Here is a 17,395-nt window from a genome sequence, read left to right as displayed (position 1 = left end):
GATCAACTGGCAGGAAAAATGAGAGAGAAAGAGCGATACAGAGGGAGCAGCAGTGGCAGCGACAGGACGAGAGGCAGCAGTGTCATGAGTTGGGAGGGGTGGGTGTCAGGAATGAGAGAGGGATGGAGGGTTGGTGGGGATAATGGGAGATTGGGAATGCTGAACGCGCGGATGGGCTGACCACAAGGGAAGCCGACGGACGCCTCAGCAGATGGGGGAGGGCGAGAGTGCTGTGCTTCAAATGTGAACAGGGTTATGGGAGCGACTGACTTTTGGGAGGTATGGGTCCGGTGTGCTTCACTGCCCCGTGCACACCGATTCTTCAAAGCAGCTCATCAAGTTATTTCTTAGACTGTTTTTATGGTTTAGTTAGCTACTTTTTCATAGAGTAAACACTAGCCTACCACAGTGAATTGTACTCAATCTGCTGTGGTGCATACGGCACAGCGGCCCACCAAACACAACTGGAAGTTATCAAGGGTGGCAAGCCTTTATCGCTTTCCTTCCTATAATGAATTTTCCATTGCCTGGCTCTACTCGTGCTTATGGTTTCAATGAGCAAAAGCTCTGAATAGTATTTCATACTTTTTTTTGTGAGTACCTCATGGTTGAGATTGAACTGATACAAGAAGGCTGAGTTAAAACCCTGCAGGCCACTGGTCAGAGAGAAACCGGCAATCACACATCACAGCATTTTTAAATAGCCACGCTTTTGTCACCCAGGGACCCAATTCTTTTACTCACTTAACTTTAAAAATCGCCTGCCCTCAAACAATCAAAAAACAGACATTCCTCAATTTCGTTGTCGATGAAAGGATTCAACGAGTGTCTCGATGATGATGTCACGGCAGTTTTACTTGGCGAGGACTACGTGATCAGCTGAGAATCCCGCTAACACTGAAGGGCTTACGGTCTGCAGTCGAATAGGAAAAAAATAACCTGGTAACTAAAGTGAGTTTAGCCAAGATGAGCTGAACCGTGAAGTGGCAATGAGGCATTATCGAAGCTCCTTGCTGTCAGGTAAAATAAAATAAACTACAGTGTGAAAGCCTCCGACTCTTTTTATTACAACATCATACAGATGACAACATTTCTGGCACTACAACAATATTGCAGATAACAGCTTTAAATTTGGAAATGGTGACATATATTGTTTTTGCACAATCTATGCCTCCTGCTGCTGCAAAGCTATGAAAAACAACCAGCATGTTCAATTACGCCCAGTTAACAAATACACAAATGGCATATTTTCCATAACTTAGTCAAACTCAGTCAGTCCGATTGGACCTCAAATAGACTTTTGTCCATAACATTATGAACCATACTAGGCAACATGAGCCATGTTACCATTTGGCCCAATTCAGAGGCAGGAAAAGCCCCAACATCCACACACTTCTCCATCTGTTTCTCCACCTCCTTGCTGTGCATTCATCACACCTACGCACGCACATGGACCGTGCTTCAAACAACTTTTGGACATACGTCAACATGGACACACGACGTCGCAGCAAATCCATCTCACTTCTGCATTAAAAGATACAAAAATAAACACGCACGTTCCTATATGACGCCTGTATTGGGCCTGAATTATTCTGTGAGTGAGAAGGCCATTTATTCATAGACACAGCCCAGTGTAACAGAAATGTCCCCGCGTAACAGAAAGAAAAAAAATAAACTGCGGCAAATTATTTGTAAATGTAATATTTCAGTGAGAATCACACATTCCTCTACACATGCAACAGAAACTTAACAGTCCTATAAAACATATGGCCTGGGGAACTCCTTCATGCTTTGTTTACTGCTAACAATACTAGGTTGTTTTTACTAGTGTGCTACAGACCACTCTGTGATTAAAATGGCCATTATGGCCAGACACCCACCCTCCACCGGTGTCTGGCTGACATATGGCAGTGGAGGTAATACAGATAAAATCCCTTAAACAAGCCCCCTGAATACAGATAGTAATTTGCGTGAGAGATCAATGAATAAACTACTTGAAAAGCTAACAGATGAAAACTATTAAAAGTTGGAAAAACATGGGTTCGGGGAGACGAGAGGCACTTCCTTTCAAGTCTGAAATTAATTGCAAAACAAAGAATCCAATATGCTGGTGCTTTGGAAAATGTATGTGGACGGAGAGGGTGAGGAGTAATTCCCAACATGAAAACTGTTTATAGTTGTTTGTTTTTTACTCCAAATACTATATATGTTTATTGTAGAAAGTATGAAATGTATGAAATGCCAGTACTGCGAATACTTGAATTCAGTGAATATTATTACAGTGCCGTAAAGGAAGGCAAGAAACAAATTAACATAAAAATGGCCTCTTATCTGCATGTTCAGTCTCTTCCCAAGTTCCTCCATCATAATCATAAGTGAGGCATGCTGGGTCCAAAGCCAGCAGGGATTTCCGATTGCGGCATCATGACTGTAATGAGCTTGGCTGTGATTGGTCCACGCAGTTGATTTTGGTGGTATTTGCAAATCGGGGATAACACAAGATTGGCATCATGCAGCATTGTTCATCAATCTAACCGTCTCACTGTCCCCCCACCTCACCCACAGAGAGCTGCACAGTTATGGCATTCATCTCTCTCCTATTGAGGTGCTAATGCCACATCCTAAGCACCAGCAGCATCTTTTTATTCGTAGCAGGGATGGATAAAGCACTTAAAATATCTACTCAGCTTTTGAGCAACAGCAGATACAACAGAAATATGCAACATCAAAAAACAAATGTGCCTTTAGATGTTACATCGACAGTGAGAAGGGAAAAGGAGTCAGAGAGACGAGCCTCTATTCATGGATCACACAGCCCGCTCTGGCAGAGGAGACACTCGTTAGTGATTGATGGTGAGGGATTTGGATGAAGCCACACCACCTATAATTATAATATAATATGAAATACTATTCACTGATGGAGTCTCCAGACTTCTCCTTTACCTGGTCAGACAATGCAAGCGCTTTGCTGCCGAGAATGGATGGAGGGCGGCCGACTTTGTATCAACTCACTGCCTGTTCTGAGCTTGGGAGGCGGGCGAAGAAGTCCATTGTGGGATGAAGAGGGATGATGTGTGCTAACACCGATCAAGATGAGTTTGATTGCAAGAAGGGTATGAAGGAATCCGCCCGCCCTCACTGCTCAGCCAATAGCGGTCAAAAGGCAAGTGGAACCGTGCTCGGATTAGGCTGAAATAATCAGGCTTAATTAGATAACCATCCAAAGTGTCTGTGTGTGGCAGCTGTACTCACATTCACAGCTTGGATCTAAAACTGAGCATGCCCGGAGCTGTGGCTCAATCCTGCCTCACAAAAGGGGTTTGTTTCTCATGTGGTAAAATAATAATAATTAAAAAAAGACAATCTCTAAAGCTACAATATAGTTCTGTGGGATCTCACGCGAATAAAATGTGTAAAGCCAAAATAGCATCTGGAGCTGAAAGAATAGTTCACAAAAATAGCGGGAAATGGAGAAGAATGTCGAGCAGCGCATGAAAAACATGAAAGTGAGGAGTGACAGAGTGAAGTGCGGAGCCGTCGTGGAACTCACAAGGCACGGCGTGGCGATAGAGGTTGTCTCGGATGGTCTGCTGCAGTTCGTGGTCAGGCGAGGACTTCTGGAAGCGCTGGCTCAGATAATGCTTCAGGTCCTTGTTCAGCTTACTTCCTGTCATTACGGACACAAACACGGAAGCATGTGGTAACTGCATCAAAACAACACAAGCACAAGTAAAGGCTAGCAGACATGGGGACATCACACGGGTCAAAGCGGCGCTGCTATAATTCACAGTGACGTGTCAAACGGCCACACAGTCTGACGTGTATCCTGCAACCACAGCGGCACTTGGTGCCGAATGCATCACTGGGAATTGTGCACTTGCCATCGTCACTCGGAGGGGAAGCTGGCTGCAGACGCTCCAACCAGCCGGGGCTCGCCAAGACCCAAGACTGGATCTACGGCTAGCTCTGCAAATCAGCCCTCCTACCGCTACGCCATCTGGGCCTCAGACACACATTAGACTGCTGAAGGGCAGAGCGGCTGGAAAGTGACCGTTTGTGTGTGTGTGTGTGTGCGCGTGTGTTTGGTTTGAACGTGTGTCTGTGTCCACGTTACAGGCCGAGTGCTGCATGTGTGCAGACGCAGCACAAACGGCATGACAAGAAAACAGGAAGGAGAGGAGATGCATAATGTCACACAAATAGAAGATTGAGACAATGTACCTGATGAGTATTACAAAGCTGTGATCTACGTTCAATGACAATAATGCTGCTTGAGGCCACAACGTATCACGTTCTACGTCCGTAGGTGTCTCGTTATTTATTATCCAAATGATTTATCTCCCATCTTTGCATGGTTGCTGAGAGCATTTTTAGTTGTCTTGGGCAAACAACCAGTCATAAAGGGCTCTGGATCCTGTTTCCATGGAAACTGTGTGTATGTGTCCGTGTGTGTGTGTGTGTATCTATGTGCGTGTGTGCGCTTGATGATTGAGATTGTTAGGATAGTACAGAAGAGCATTCTGCACTGGTTGGTAGAATGATTGTTGATTCATTACATTTTTATTATTAAATCAAAACATCCACATTAGGACTGCATTTCTATTGTATCGTGACCCTTTAGATGTTATCATTCATGTCAATATACACGAGTGGGAGGGATGCAAAACTGAAATGATGAACCCCATGCTAATTGTCAGAGTCTTAAGATCTGGTTTGGAAGCTGTCAGAAATGTAATGTAATTAAAATGTCAATATCCAACCTTGGTGGGAACCCATCTTTACAGATGATTTTTAAAGAAAAAAATATATATTTACTGTTATGACTGACAAATAGTATTGTCTTAAAATGTGAATTATCTCAGACAAATATTGAAATACTTAAAATAAAAATATTGTTCAAAAAAGCCCTCAAATTAAATACAATTTAACATTTTTCACATAGTTGATTATTTACAGTCTGAGTAATTGTATATTATAGGAACAATATATATATATATATATATATATATATATATATATATATATATATATATATATACATACATACATACATATACATACATACATATACATACACACATATGGTTGTGTTACTTGTTAATACCACAGTTACTGTCTGAAGTTACACTTTTCTAAAAAAAACAACAACAAAAAACGTTGGTAAATCCAGGCTCATGTCTGTTGTGTATTGAGTTGCTTTTTTGACAAAGCATAAGTATTCTCACACTAATAGACAATGTAGGTGTTAAACAGTCTGAGAGGAAAGGTTGAGTGTTTGCCCCCAACAGGATGCGTCGCCCTGTCACAAGAATACTTAGTATACTCACGATCATACCATTCCGTACAATAGATTTAAAGATTTAAAGTACTGATCTGTAGAAATGCTTAGAGGTTTCCTGGAAACAAGTCATTCAGCAAGGAAAAGCGTTAAAACACCACTAATTAAATAGAGACGTCTTAGTCAACTGAGACAAAAACACAAATTGCTTCCATGTGTTTGGGGTCATATATATTTTCAGGCTGAAGTGGAATCTTAAAAAAAAAGATCTTTCAAGCCCCCTGAATTTGTATGTTTTTATACTTCCAGGAACAAAAGTGACTGACGAGCTGAATACTTTGTCAATTATTTTTTGGGCAAAAAGTTCTTAGCACTAAATTCCGAAAAAGAACAATGAAAAAAAAAAGTTAATTTTGGACAGTGGACTATGTGAGCAATGTTTAAGAAAGCTAAGTGAGGCTTCCTGTCCAAACAACATCACCTCCAGAAGCTACAACATGAGCTTTAATGCAGTTCTCTCTTTATGCCTACCTATCTGACAGACAACAACACTGTTTCAATCAAAATGAGCAGAAATCTAAGCATAAAGGTAGAACCAGTGTGAATGAAGGGTCCTGAAGGAACTGCTGCATCGATGTGTCAATTCAGTAGATAGCGATCAATCCTCCAGATGTTTTGGGCTGCTTTTGGTCATGAAGCGCCATCATGCAATATCTTCATGTTTACTGACCAGCACCTGGTCTGGCTGTATTGCATTAACTCGTAGATGATGAATGAGCAGACTTCCCATGCTGATAGGTTGGAAGAAACACCTTAAAGGATGGCTGATTTAGACAGTCTGACAATTTGTGGATTATTTAAACAATCCAGTCTTTTGGTCCCTGATAGCATTCAGCCCCTCTTTCCTTTAGCCTGCACTCAAAAATGCACACTACTTTGAACAGTATCCTCAATGCCCTCCCAAGGAATGGAGGAGAAAATTAGTTTTCATTGACCTGCACTGAGGTGTTAGCTGGGACCAAAGTACTAACTTATTTTGCGGCAGCCTACCCACCAGAATATGTTGTTTATGGTCTGAGGTCAAATTCCTCTCCAACACGTTTCCTTTCTCTTTTCCCTTTCCGGTCCACTACTTAAAATAACTGACTACTTTAAAACAACTCTCCTTCAGTCTTTTGGTTGGCTACAAATTAGGTCTAGATTGCTCCACTACAGTTGGAGCAATCTAGAGAGCTCAATATGTTCTGTGGAAGCTTCACCTGCAATCTGTAATCTATCTTATGTGCAAGAAGGTCAAGAAGATCACAACTCAATTCCATCTAAGTCTTTAAGACAACTAGTCAGCCCCTTCGAACCAATGCCGAGTACGTTAACAATATAAGCCCATTAGCTGCTACTATAGTGCCTCGCCCTGCTTTGGTACTGTGTACAGGCAGAGTAGCGGTGTTCAATTCAGGAATATTAGTTTGTGAACGATTTAAAATGCCTCAATGATCTGCCTTCACAGAGATCAATCAGTTGCAGTTCACGGCTGCAGTGTTCCCCTCTAAACGGTGAGCAAAAACTCACTATCTCTACTTTAGTAGTCGCAGACTAGAGATGAACATCTGAAGAGATTGCCACCGTTTAGCAGTCTGTTATTGGTCCTCTGAAGGCCTTGTTTCACAGAGGGCAGGGATTAGGCCGTCTGCACATGGAGCAGAAGAGACAGGCGAGGTGAAGATAGAGTTGAGGGCAGCGGTTACAAATAGCCTCAGTACTGAACGACACGCTGTGTTTTGGGGTTTTAGCCGAGCTCGACCAGAATATATTCAGTTGAAACACATCGTCGATGTTGTTTTGGCCTTATTGTTGTCCAGAACCCCATTGATTGCTGCATTCTTTGCGACAAAAACACAACATGAATGAGAATCGTTACAACATCACTCATAATATGATCCTGAAGAAATTGTGACATCACATGTTAGCCGTGTGGCCCGGACGGAGCAGCGCATGCTGGCCCTGAGAGCAAACAAAGGAAGCTGCAATGACCCAAAACTTTGACGTGGACGGACTTGATTAGACCACCCAAAAACACCAGAGACCTGAAATGTCTAAACACCTCAAACATCCTGCGGTAGTTTAGATTGACTGGGTTGTTTAGTTTCTGAGGCCTCATCATGTCCTCATTTACTTCTTTTTAACATTCAAATATCGTCTCAAATTTTTCTTTTGCGACCAAACTGACAACCAACTCACGGTGCCCAACCATGTGTCTGTTCATGCATCATTCAGTTCCTTGATTATCTGAATTCTATTCAACTTATAGCCGACAAATAGGAGGCACGCAAACAGCGAGGCTGGGTATGGTTTGGGAGAACATTTGGCCCGACGACGGCCCACCCAAATCCCTTTGCAAACAGATAATTAGAGACGACATATCCTTCAAACACAGCCCACCTGTTATAGATTTGCCATAAGCCCCTCTGAAAAAGAAGCAAGATGTTGAGGAGACACGCAATCCATGGCAGAAGGGAAGTGGGGGAAAAAGGGTTTATGCGAGGGAGAGAGAAAGGCAGAGTGCATCAGTATAAGCCACACAACACATCAAGAGCGTTTAAGACACAGCTGGAATGGGAAAGGCTCCGCTGCTTTCTAAGCATCTTCCATTGAGCCGATCCCCTCACCCTGCACCCTTTAGATCAGCCAGCCGAGGCCCCCGCTCAGACACACAGGGCCAGACATGGCACCAGCCAGACCCCCCACTAACTTCTGCATTCACAGCTTTAGAAAAAAACTTCCCTGAAACCCTATCTTCATACTTGTAGTGGGAAAGGAAAAGGGTTTGGCCGGTTTGATTTGGAAATGGCAGAATGAGCGGTGTCATTGCACAGTGGGACAGCCCCGGTGACTTGCCTGATATTCAAAACCCACGGCTATGTTAGTGCCGGTCCTGAAATCAATCTTTCTTGTGAGTACTGTAGAAAGAGTAGCTGAGGTTGTCGATTCGGGACTTGGGCTTGAGCCAAAATCCAAGCTTCCTTACACTTCATCACTTTAATTGGCAGAAGCCAAGTAATGGAAGTTGTGCATGCTGTACGTGCAGGTCCGGAGGAACATGCACATGCGAACAAGGACCTTTTCCCTAAATTACTGTCCATGACTTAGTTGCAAAATATTGGCCCAGCATTTATGAGTATAATTACTTTTTTTGTGCACACGGGACAGAGGTGTCAATTCAATTTAAAATTCTACTTCCAATTTTAGCTGTGTTAACGCGGCGCCTCAAGGGATCACCCGGTCCATCCGTCGTTCCACCAGACCAAATATTTCAACAACTATTGGATAGATTGCTACGTTATGTGGTACAAACATCCATGGTTCCCAGAGGATGGCACCCATTAACGTTGGTGATCCCCTGACCTTTCCTCTTGTGGCGGGTTTGTGGAGTGTATCACTATGAAGTAGATTGTCTGGTGGCTTTATTGGTTCCCTAACATTTTATATTGCACCGCCAGCAGGTAACACACATTTATGTTTCTCCTGATCTCGCTTTCCTTCCAGCATGAGGGCGTGGGGCTGAGAATGAAATGTCTCCCCAATTACTTGGATGATTGTGTCCATTGCCTCAGGATAAATTGTTCAAACTTTGGTGATCCCTGAACCTGCCAGACCGTAAAGAAAAAGAAGCCAATGCGTTTAGTGTTGGTAACACCGGAGAATGTTGTGTGCACTGGATTATAATCACATGGACCGTTGGTAATTAAAATGCATGGCCTGCCCTGAAATAAATAGCCCTATATAGTTATCTAAGAAATGTTCACATTACAATTCAGCACACTCGGCAACGGTAGACACAGTCACCATCTTAACACAAAGAACAGTGACAAAGCAGAAAAGGCAATAATATGCCGGGGTGCCAGCCTTTTTTTTTTACTTGGCCAAGTCAGATTTGGCAGCTCCACCATGTTTGGCTGGGCACTGAGAGTTGTATCGATGTCGAATACACAAACAGTCTGGCATACAAGGCAGCAAACATTTTTTTTTTCACCCTTTCCGCTGTATTGTATTTTTAACATCAAAAGGACATGTTGCCAGGCAAAGGCTATGATTAGAATAAAGTCCTCGTTCAGTGGGCTGTTTATTGCTAAATTTAGATTCTCCAAAGTGGGACATAGTAAAGTAGTGGGCTTTAAAGTTAAATGGATTTGTATCATTCAAACATGATCTACTACTGTACAAGTTTAATTTAGCTATGAGCTGAACACAGGCTGTCCAAAGGCATGTCTTAAGTAATCAACTCCTAAGTGAGCGGCCTATCCATGGCTCTAGTTAATCAGATAATCAGGGCTAATCATCATTTAATTGATTCAACCAGCAGCAGCTATCTACAGTTAACATGTCCATCACCAGCGATCAGAGCTTAAGCTTGTGTCCTAATGATTCAGGCCTGTCGAGAGGTCAGAGAGCTCAATCTGACCCTCAACGGGTGATTAGGGAATATATTCCCTATCAAGCGTATTAATTGCATTTCCGGTTGATGACTGGTGGCTAAACCAGATTAGGAAAAGCCATTCACACCAGAAAGTTTACGCATGACTACTGAAACACTGCGGCCAGAGGAAAATGCAGACGGCAACCATACTTTTCATTTCCAGCTCTGACATGAAGGGACAGAACAACACCATACTGCAGAGATGTGGCGACCAATCTTTCATATTCCCTCAGCACGCAGGTGTGTGTGTGTGTGTGTGTGTATGTGTGTGTGCGTGTGTGTGTGTGCCCCTGTCTGAGCTCAACACTACCCCCTATGCTCCTCTATTAAATGTGGCTCGCATCACACAGCAATGGCCGAGCTCTGTATCCATAGCAACAGCTGCCAGATGAGTACAGACTTTGGTGAAGGTGGTGACGGTCACAGCCAGTCATGGTCTGCTGCCCCCATCTGGACGAAGACAATATTACAAAAACAAAGGAGCGATCTCATCAACAGTGAATGTGCCATAGGTTTTCAGTGCCGCTGGGCTCCTCCGTGTCTTTAGATGACTTTATCACCCCCAAAACAACCACCAATTCTGCTGCACCCAGAGATGTTTTTTCCCCCCCCTCAAAAACATCAAATACAAACTCAAGGGGTATTATGAAGCATACCTGCTCCTGATCATCTCATAATCAGGCACTGAATTGGAGCTTTTCTTTCTCAGGTTGGAACCAAAACTGCTTCAGAAATCATCTCCCCAGAGAGAGAAGATATGAGTAGGATCCAAAGGATCAGCTGTTCCATAGCATGCTTCTTTAAATCCCTTGAGCCGCTGCTGAGTGCGAATCTTGAATTAGGCATATGACCAATGGCAATAATCACTGTGGCTATCTGAGTGAAGGCTGTGGAGACCGTCACGGGATCAAGTGGATGCTTGTCAGTACATACGTGGAACAGCAAAAAAAAATAGTTCCATCCTTTGTCATCTGCTCCTTGTTGAGACGAGATAGAAAAACATCAGATCCAAGACGGTCAGGGTTAAATCACCGGGCTCTGTCAGACCGTTTATAGTTGTGTGTCCTGGAGCTGCTCGCCTGTTTATTACCATGTGCCAGATTGCTTTCATTGATCGTACTCCTCCACACAGGGAGGATAGATAGATAGATAGATAGATAGATAGATAGATAGATAGATAGATAGATAGATAGATAGATAGATAGATAGATAGATAGATAGATAGATAGATAGATAGATAGATACTTTATACTCTGAATCCTCAGATGGGTGTCGATGGTCCTGCTGCAGGCTGACGCATGGGGCTGTTTAGGGGTCTGACCATGCGTTTGTGTCCATGCGCTAGATTTGATGCTTCACATGCATCTTGTGTGTGTGTGTGTGTGTGTCTATTTGTTGAGTCCATCATTCACACAACCCAAGCATCTATATCTAGTTTGGCAAACATCAGCATCCCCTTAACAAGGACTCTGACGCTCTAAACAACAATGCAGCACCTGGATTATGATTTGTGTCTGCTCAACAGAAGGCTAGAAGTTCTCTATGCTATTGATATTCCTGTGACGATATCTACATAGGAGGAGGCGCGTCTACCATTGAAGATCGCCCGAAAAAACAACAACTTGTGAATAAAAGGATCCATCGCCCCCCAACACGCAGGATGGTTTCCCGTTTACTGTCAACAAGTATTGCAGTAGATGAGTGTCAGCATTTGTATTTAAAGTCCAAACATATCTCTATACACACACTTTTCAAAGTTTATAATCAATCAGTAGTTATTGTCAAACAATATCTTCCCAAGCTCTCTACCTGATGTTTTTGTCAACCTTAATTATTTTGTGATGTGTTTTTTTTCTTTTCTTAAACAGGCATACTGAAATATGCCGAACGCATCTTTTAGGTCTGGAAAAAAAGACATTTCCGGGAAAGAGAGGACGTCTGCTCACCAGGTAATTCTCATTACTTACAGAAGTCCAGTGATCCTGTCAGCGCCACATGATCCGTAGCAGCTAAGTCATTTTCCGTTTAGTTCTTTCCAGCTTTATACAGCGCGTGGATTTGTGTCACGATTGTGTGTCTTTGCGGTGCTTTGATGCTCGGGTCCCCCGTTGCCACTCGCAAAACTTTGGTGAACCCCTCATCTCAACAATATTAATTGGTCGACAGCTTTTTGCAATCCATTCCGCAACTGTGCCACTCAGCTTGTCTCAGGCAGACTGAGTGAGGGGTCTTTGTTGTTCAGTGAGGCTGGTTTGACGCATTCCTCTTGAACGCCGCTCAACCTGCTGCGCGTTGAGATGTTAAGGCTGGTTGTGCTGGTGAAACGACAACGTCTTCCCGCAGAGTGAACATCTGACCTCTGTGTGTGTGTGTGTGTGTGTGTGTGTGTGTATGTATATATATATATATATATATATATATATATATATATATATATATATATATATATATATATATATATATATATATATATATATATATATATATATATATATATATATATAGCTGCATTAGAGCGGAAATAGTTAAATAGGTATATTGGAAGCTCATTCTGCTCATGCATTAAAAAAAATTAACGCATTAATCATGTAATTTAATCATAGCGCGTTAACGCTTTATTTTTCACAGCTCTACGATATATATATATATATATATATATCTATATATATATATATATATATATATATATATATATATAGATATATATATATATAGATATATATAGATATATATATATCTATATATATATATATATATATATAGATATATCTATATCTATATATATATATATATATAGATATATCTATATATATATATATATATATATATATAGATATATATATATATATATATATATATATATATATATATATATATATATATAAATAACTATATATATATACATATATAACTATATATATAGTTATATATATACATAACTATATATATAGATATATATATATATATATATGAAAGAACAAGGTCTCAGATACAAGCAGCCGAAATGAGTTTCCTCCGTAGGGCGGCCGGGCTCAATCTTAGAGAAAGGGTAAGGAGCTTCTTCGTGTCGAAAGGAGTCAGCTGAGGTGGTTCGGGCATCTAATCAGGATGCCTCCTGGACGCCTCCCATTCAAGGTTTTCCAGGCACGTCCAAATGGTAGGAGACCCCGGGGAAGACCCAGGACACGGCTGGTCTGGGAACACCTCGGGATCCCCCAGAATAAGCTGGAAAATGTTGCGGATGAAATACAATAAATAAAATCCAGAGTCCTCTTTGCCTAAAATAGAGACCAGGCCAGCTGATTGGCTCCTGGATCAGAACTTTTACACAAGACGGAGGACATTAGGAGGAGAGCAGACGGAATGAGCAACAACAGTTGAGGGTGAGAAGAGAAGGTTGATAAGCTGAGAAGGTTGACCAAAAACTAATAAATTTACAGTCGGTGAGCGACGAGACACCGAAGGCCTCAATGTAAGAGTGTGTGTTTGAGTGTGTGTGAGTGAGTGAGTGAGTGAGTGAGTGAGTGAGTGAATATATACACACGTGGGAAGACATCTAGACACTGATAAGAGGATATTTGGACACGCCAAGATTAAACCTTCACACACACTTCAACTGTCATTTAGCAAAGTGTTCTTCAAACACAACCGAAGATGCATGTGTCAGCACAAAGATTAGACACGGGAAGGCTTCCATAAACACAAGCAGCACGGCGGTGCTCCTCTATGAATTTGATTAAAGCTTCAAATCCATTTGGAAAATAGATGAATTCTCTACTTGATGTATTGATTTAAGTGCAGTATAATTTATTTACCATGAACCATATAAAGAATGCAACAAAGAGGGCATGCTGGCGTGTAAACAGGAACAATCAATCATAAATGTCTAATTTTGGCCAACAAGTAAAGCAATGGTATGTTTTCTGTCATTAAAATATAGACAACTACAGACACTCAAGGAAAAATATCACAGTAAAAAGAAGAAAATATACATGTCTAAATAATTTTAAAAAAGTAAAAAAGACCATCAACAAATTACCACCACAGCTACAAATGAATGACAAACATGTGACCAAGCTGAAAATGTCTGTTCATTAGGCCGTCACAATGCTGAGAGATAGGTCATCGTACTTTCTTCGGGCCCCCTCTCCACCCTAATTCCATTCTCAGATGAATGGGCAACTGCTGGGGTGTAATCAGAGGCAGGGCGCTAAGTCACCCCGGTCCCACAGTGGGTGAACGCTGTGCTGACAGACCAAACCCGCTGGTCACAGCGAGGGAGGTGGAATAACATCAACAACAGGAACCAAGACGCCAAAAAATTAGGAGCAGAGGAGATGGAAGCTGCATGTTTAAAGCAGGGAGAGAGAGGGCAGACCAGGAGTGAGGCACACTCCTCCCCTCTGTCTGTACAACCAGCTGTTGGGACTCTGTCTTTATCACTCTGTCTGCATCACAGGATTCCTGGCTTCTAATTGGCCACTTGGGGTAGAGTCGGGTATTCTCTATGATTAACAAGGGCAAGCTGATTAACTCTGCCACCAGGGGGCATATGTCAGTCATTAAGCATGAGGGACAACATGCCCTCACTCTGTGTGTGTGTGTGTGTGTGTGTGTGTGTGTGTGTGTGTGTGTGTGTGTGTGTGTGTGTGTGTTTGTGTATTACTGGAGCTTGCTATTGCCCAGACCCGACGTCCTGCCGGTGTGTGTAATTGCGTTCCTGTATGAAGCTGATTTGCAATGTCGCCTTTACAGATTCAATCAATTCAGCCTTCGAGCTGACCTGAGCACAGATCATGCATCAAAGTACCATGCTGGCTTCACGAAGGAAAATACACTTTCCAGCACTGGGTTGCACAAGTCCACATTGTTTTTAATTAACCCATTGACCATTTATTCGATAAAATGTCAGAAACGCGTGATAAAGGCCAATTGCAATTTCCCAGAGCCCAAAATACTGTCTTCAAATTTCCTGCTTTTGTCCAAATCCGCTAAATATTAAACTTAAAATAGAAGAAAAAAAAAACAGTAAAACCTCACATTTAATAAGCTGAATCTAGGAACTAGGGATCAGGCACTGATGAACTAAAGAAATGCATTTACTAATCATATAAATATACTGAATAAATCTTGTTATGAGAATCATATTTATATATGCAACATCTAACAATGCTTTTCTCAACTAATCAGTTTAGCTAAAAAAAAAAAGTCACATTATCAAAATGATTGTCTCGCTGAAGGTGGCGTGGGTCAGTTTACTTTTTGTGCCACTGATCTCAGCGGACTACTTTATTATTCAGAATTATCCACAATATTTTGCTGTTCCAAGGTATTCTCGATTCCTCTCTCATCTTTTCTTCCTTTGCCTCTTTCTTTCTTAAGTCAATTCTTACTAACCCTCTCCCCTTGCATCCTCAAAACACATATTTCCGGTCTTCATCCACGTCCCTTGAGCTGCTGTCATCTCCTTCAGTCCATCCTCCAATTCGTCCGTCTCCATCATGCCTGGAGAGGGCATGACTGACCCACTTTCCTGCCCCCGTCACCCCTGTTACACTGCTGACTCAAGACACGCTCAAGATGTTGTGTGAACGCACAACTACGGATATACGGCCGTGCTAATGCGGATGAATACTTTTGGCAAGACATGCATATAAAAAGGACACTCAAACACACCACATCTGCTCAGTGATCTAATTTTAGACACAGGATGGGAGCGCAGTAGAGTGGAGCATAAACAGAAGCAGAGGGAAGTCCATTCATCATGTTTGACAAGACAAAATGAAAACAGAATGAAGACAAAAAGGCAAACGTGTGCATCATTTCCAACTTTGTGTCAAGTCAGACAAAACTTCGCGACACGTGCGGCCCACAACCGTGAACAGCAACGTTTACATGCCAGGTTGTCGGCTCTTGACGCGAAGAAGGAACTTCAAGAAACAGCAAAAGCATGCACACAAGTACACACATACTTCAGGGTTGTGGGCTAATGGGGCAGCAGTCACTGCTGGTTACGTCTGCAGTCGTTTCTGGGTCAGCATCAGGCAGCGCTCACCCAGCGCTGCATCCCTTAACAGCTGACTCCAGGCCAGACATGGAGAAAGGGCCCCCCACCCACCCACACACACACACACACCCACACACACAGCTTGAGAGGATTTCATTTATAAATTACTCCACATTGTAATACGGTCTCTGCATTCATGCCGTGCGAGTGCATATGGCCATGTGAGGCTGCATGTGTGCAATGTGCTGTGTGTGTGTGTGTGTGTTTGTGTGTACTGCCTGTGAACAGAAGTACACACATATTCAGATATGAGCTATCTATGGTGTCCTAGCATGATGAAGCCCAGTGAACCATGACAAGGGCTTTGTGTGTGTGCGTGTGGGTTTCATAGTGAACTTCATAACAAATATGGTTTTACACACAATGAATAAAATGTGTTGGCCAGTGGGGATTTCATTTGTTTTATCTCTTTGATTATTTCAAATTTGGCCGTGGTGATAAAAGTTGTTTTTAAAATTGTACAGAATGCGAAAGAAATGGGAAATCTAATTTAATGGATTTATTTCATTTGAATATTGGTCAGGTTGTGTTTCTTTTGCATGCCTTTTATCTGTCAATGTTAACGTTTAAAAATAATGAAGTAAAATGCTCGTTCTTAGCGTTTCCTTATTTGTCCTATTAAAGCTTCCATATTCTCCATCCATGGTTCTCTTAATAATGAAATATTTCACTGTTAACTGAAGCAGATGATCCACCACGGACACACATGCATTATGTTTATGTTCACATGAACTTATTACTTTTTTCAGTTAAACCAAGAGATAAGAAACCATTTCCTTTTAATTTCCCACAAACAATTGGATTGATTTCACATGTACTTGGTCTATGCTTGTGGTGAATGACATATTTGTACACAGATCGGAGAGCAGCAGACAGAGCAGTGCGCCGCTGAGCCACGGGAGAATTTCAGCCAAAGAAGAGGATGAGGCAGAGAGCGGAGCAGGACAGCCCGAGTCTGCAGACAGACAGACGGGATCAGCTGGCTGGGAACCGGCCGCCAGTAATCACTGTCAGCAGCTCACATTGTGTGCGATCATGTGAAATTAAAATTCCCCACACATGAACTTATATAAATAAATGAAGACTGTGCTGTGAGAATGTGGAAACTTCACACGTGCTTCAGACCTGGCGCTCACGTGGTTCTCCAAAAGCAAGCCTCTCGGCCCCAGGTCTTGTGCCTATTGTTACGAACAAACCCAGACACTGACAATACAAAACTTGTTCCACTGCGACAACTACAAATCAACTGAACAAAGAGATAAATGCACAGTGAAATAATGTTTCCGACCACATGACAACATAAGAAGTCAGTTTCCATGTGTCTCTCCCTCCATCAACCTTTCCCACAGTTCCTATATCGCATCGCAAATAGGACAAAACTAGGTTGCACCTAAAAATGAAGAAAGATTAGAAGCTAAAATTGTGCTGTCAACTGCTCCATATTTAAGGGTCACTTCATTTTACACAGGAAGTCTCGTTTCTAGTGACTCATCATGGGACGTTACTACACACCCTGTGCAAACAGTTGTTCAGTGTCTACTGTGGCTCTGGAGGCAGCTTTCAAAAGTTGGAGAAA

The 17,395-nt window shown here is 42.2% G+C and overlaps 1 protein-coding gene across 5 annotated transcripts in view; it reads right to left on the bottom strand.

Moving 5' to 3' along the window:
• The window catches only part of magi1b (membrane associated guanylate kinase, WW and PDZ domain containing 1b), a 117,491-nt gene that overhangs the window by 63,557 nt on the left and 36,539 nt on the right, over positions 1 to 17,395 (bottom strand). For all 5 annotated transcript variants that reach the window (XM_068593377.1, XM_068593379.1, XM_068593378.1 and 2 more), the window contains exon 2: positions 3,551 to 3,667. In XM_068593377.1, the coding sequence (XP_068449478.1) occupies positions 3,551 to 3,667 (117 nt within the window). The remainder of the gene's footprint in view (positions 1 to 3,550; positions 3,668 to 17,395) is intronic.

The sequence above is a fragment of the Clinocottus analis genome, unplaced genomic scaffold (genome assembly GCF_023055335.1).
Source record: "Clinocottus analis isolate CAN_PGR_092001 unplaced genomic scaffold, fCliAna1.0.p SCAF_3, whole genome shotgun sequence".
NCBI classification, from domain to species: Eukaryota; Metazoa; Chordata; class Actinopteri; order Perciformes; family Cottidae; genus Clinocottus; species Clinocottus analis.
This window is presented reverse-complemented; position numbering and strand designations above follow the sequence as displayed.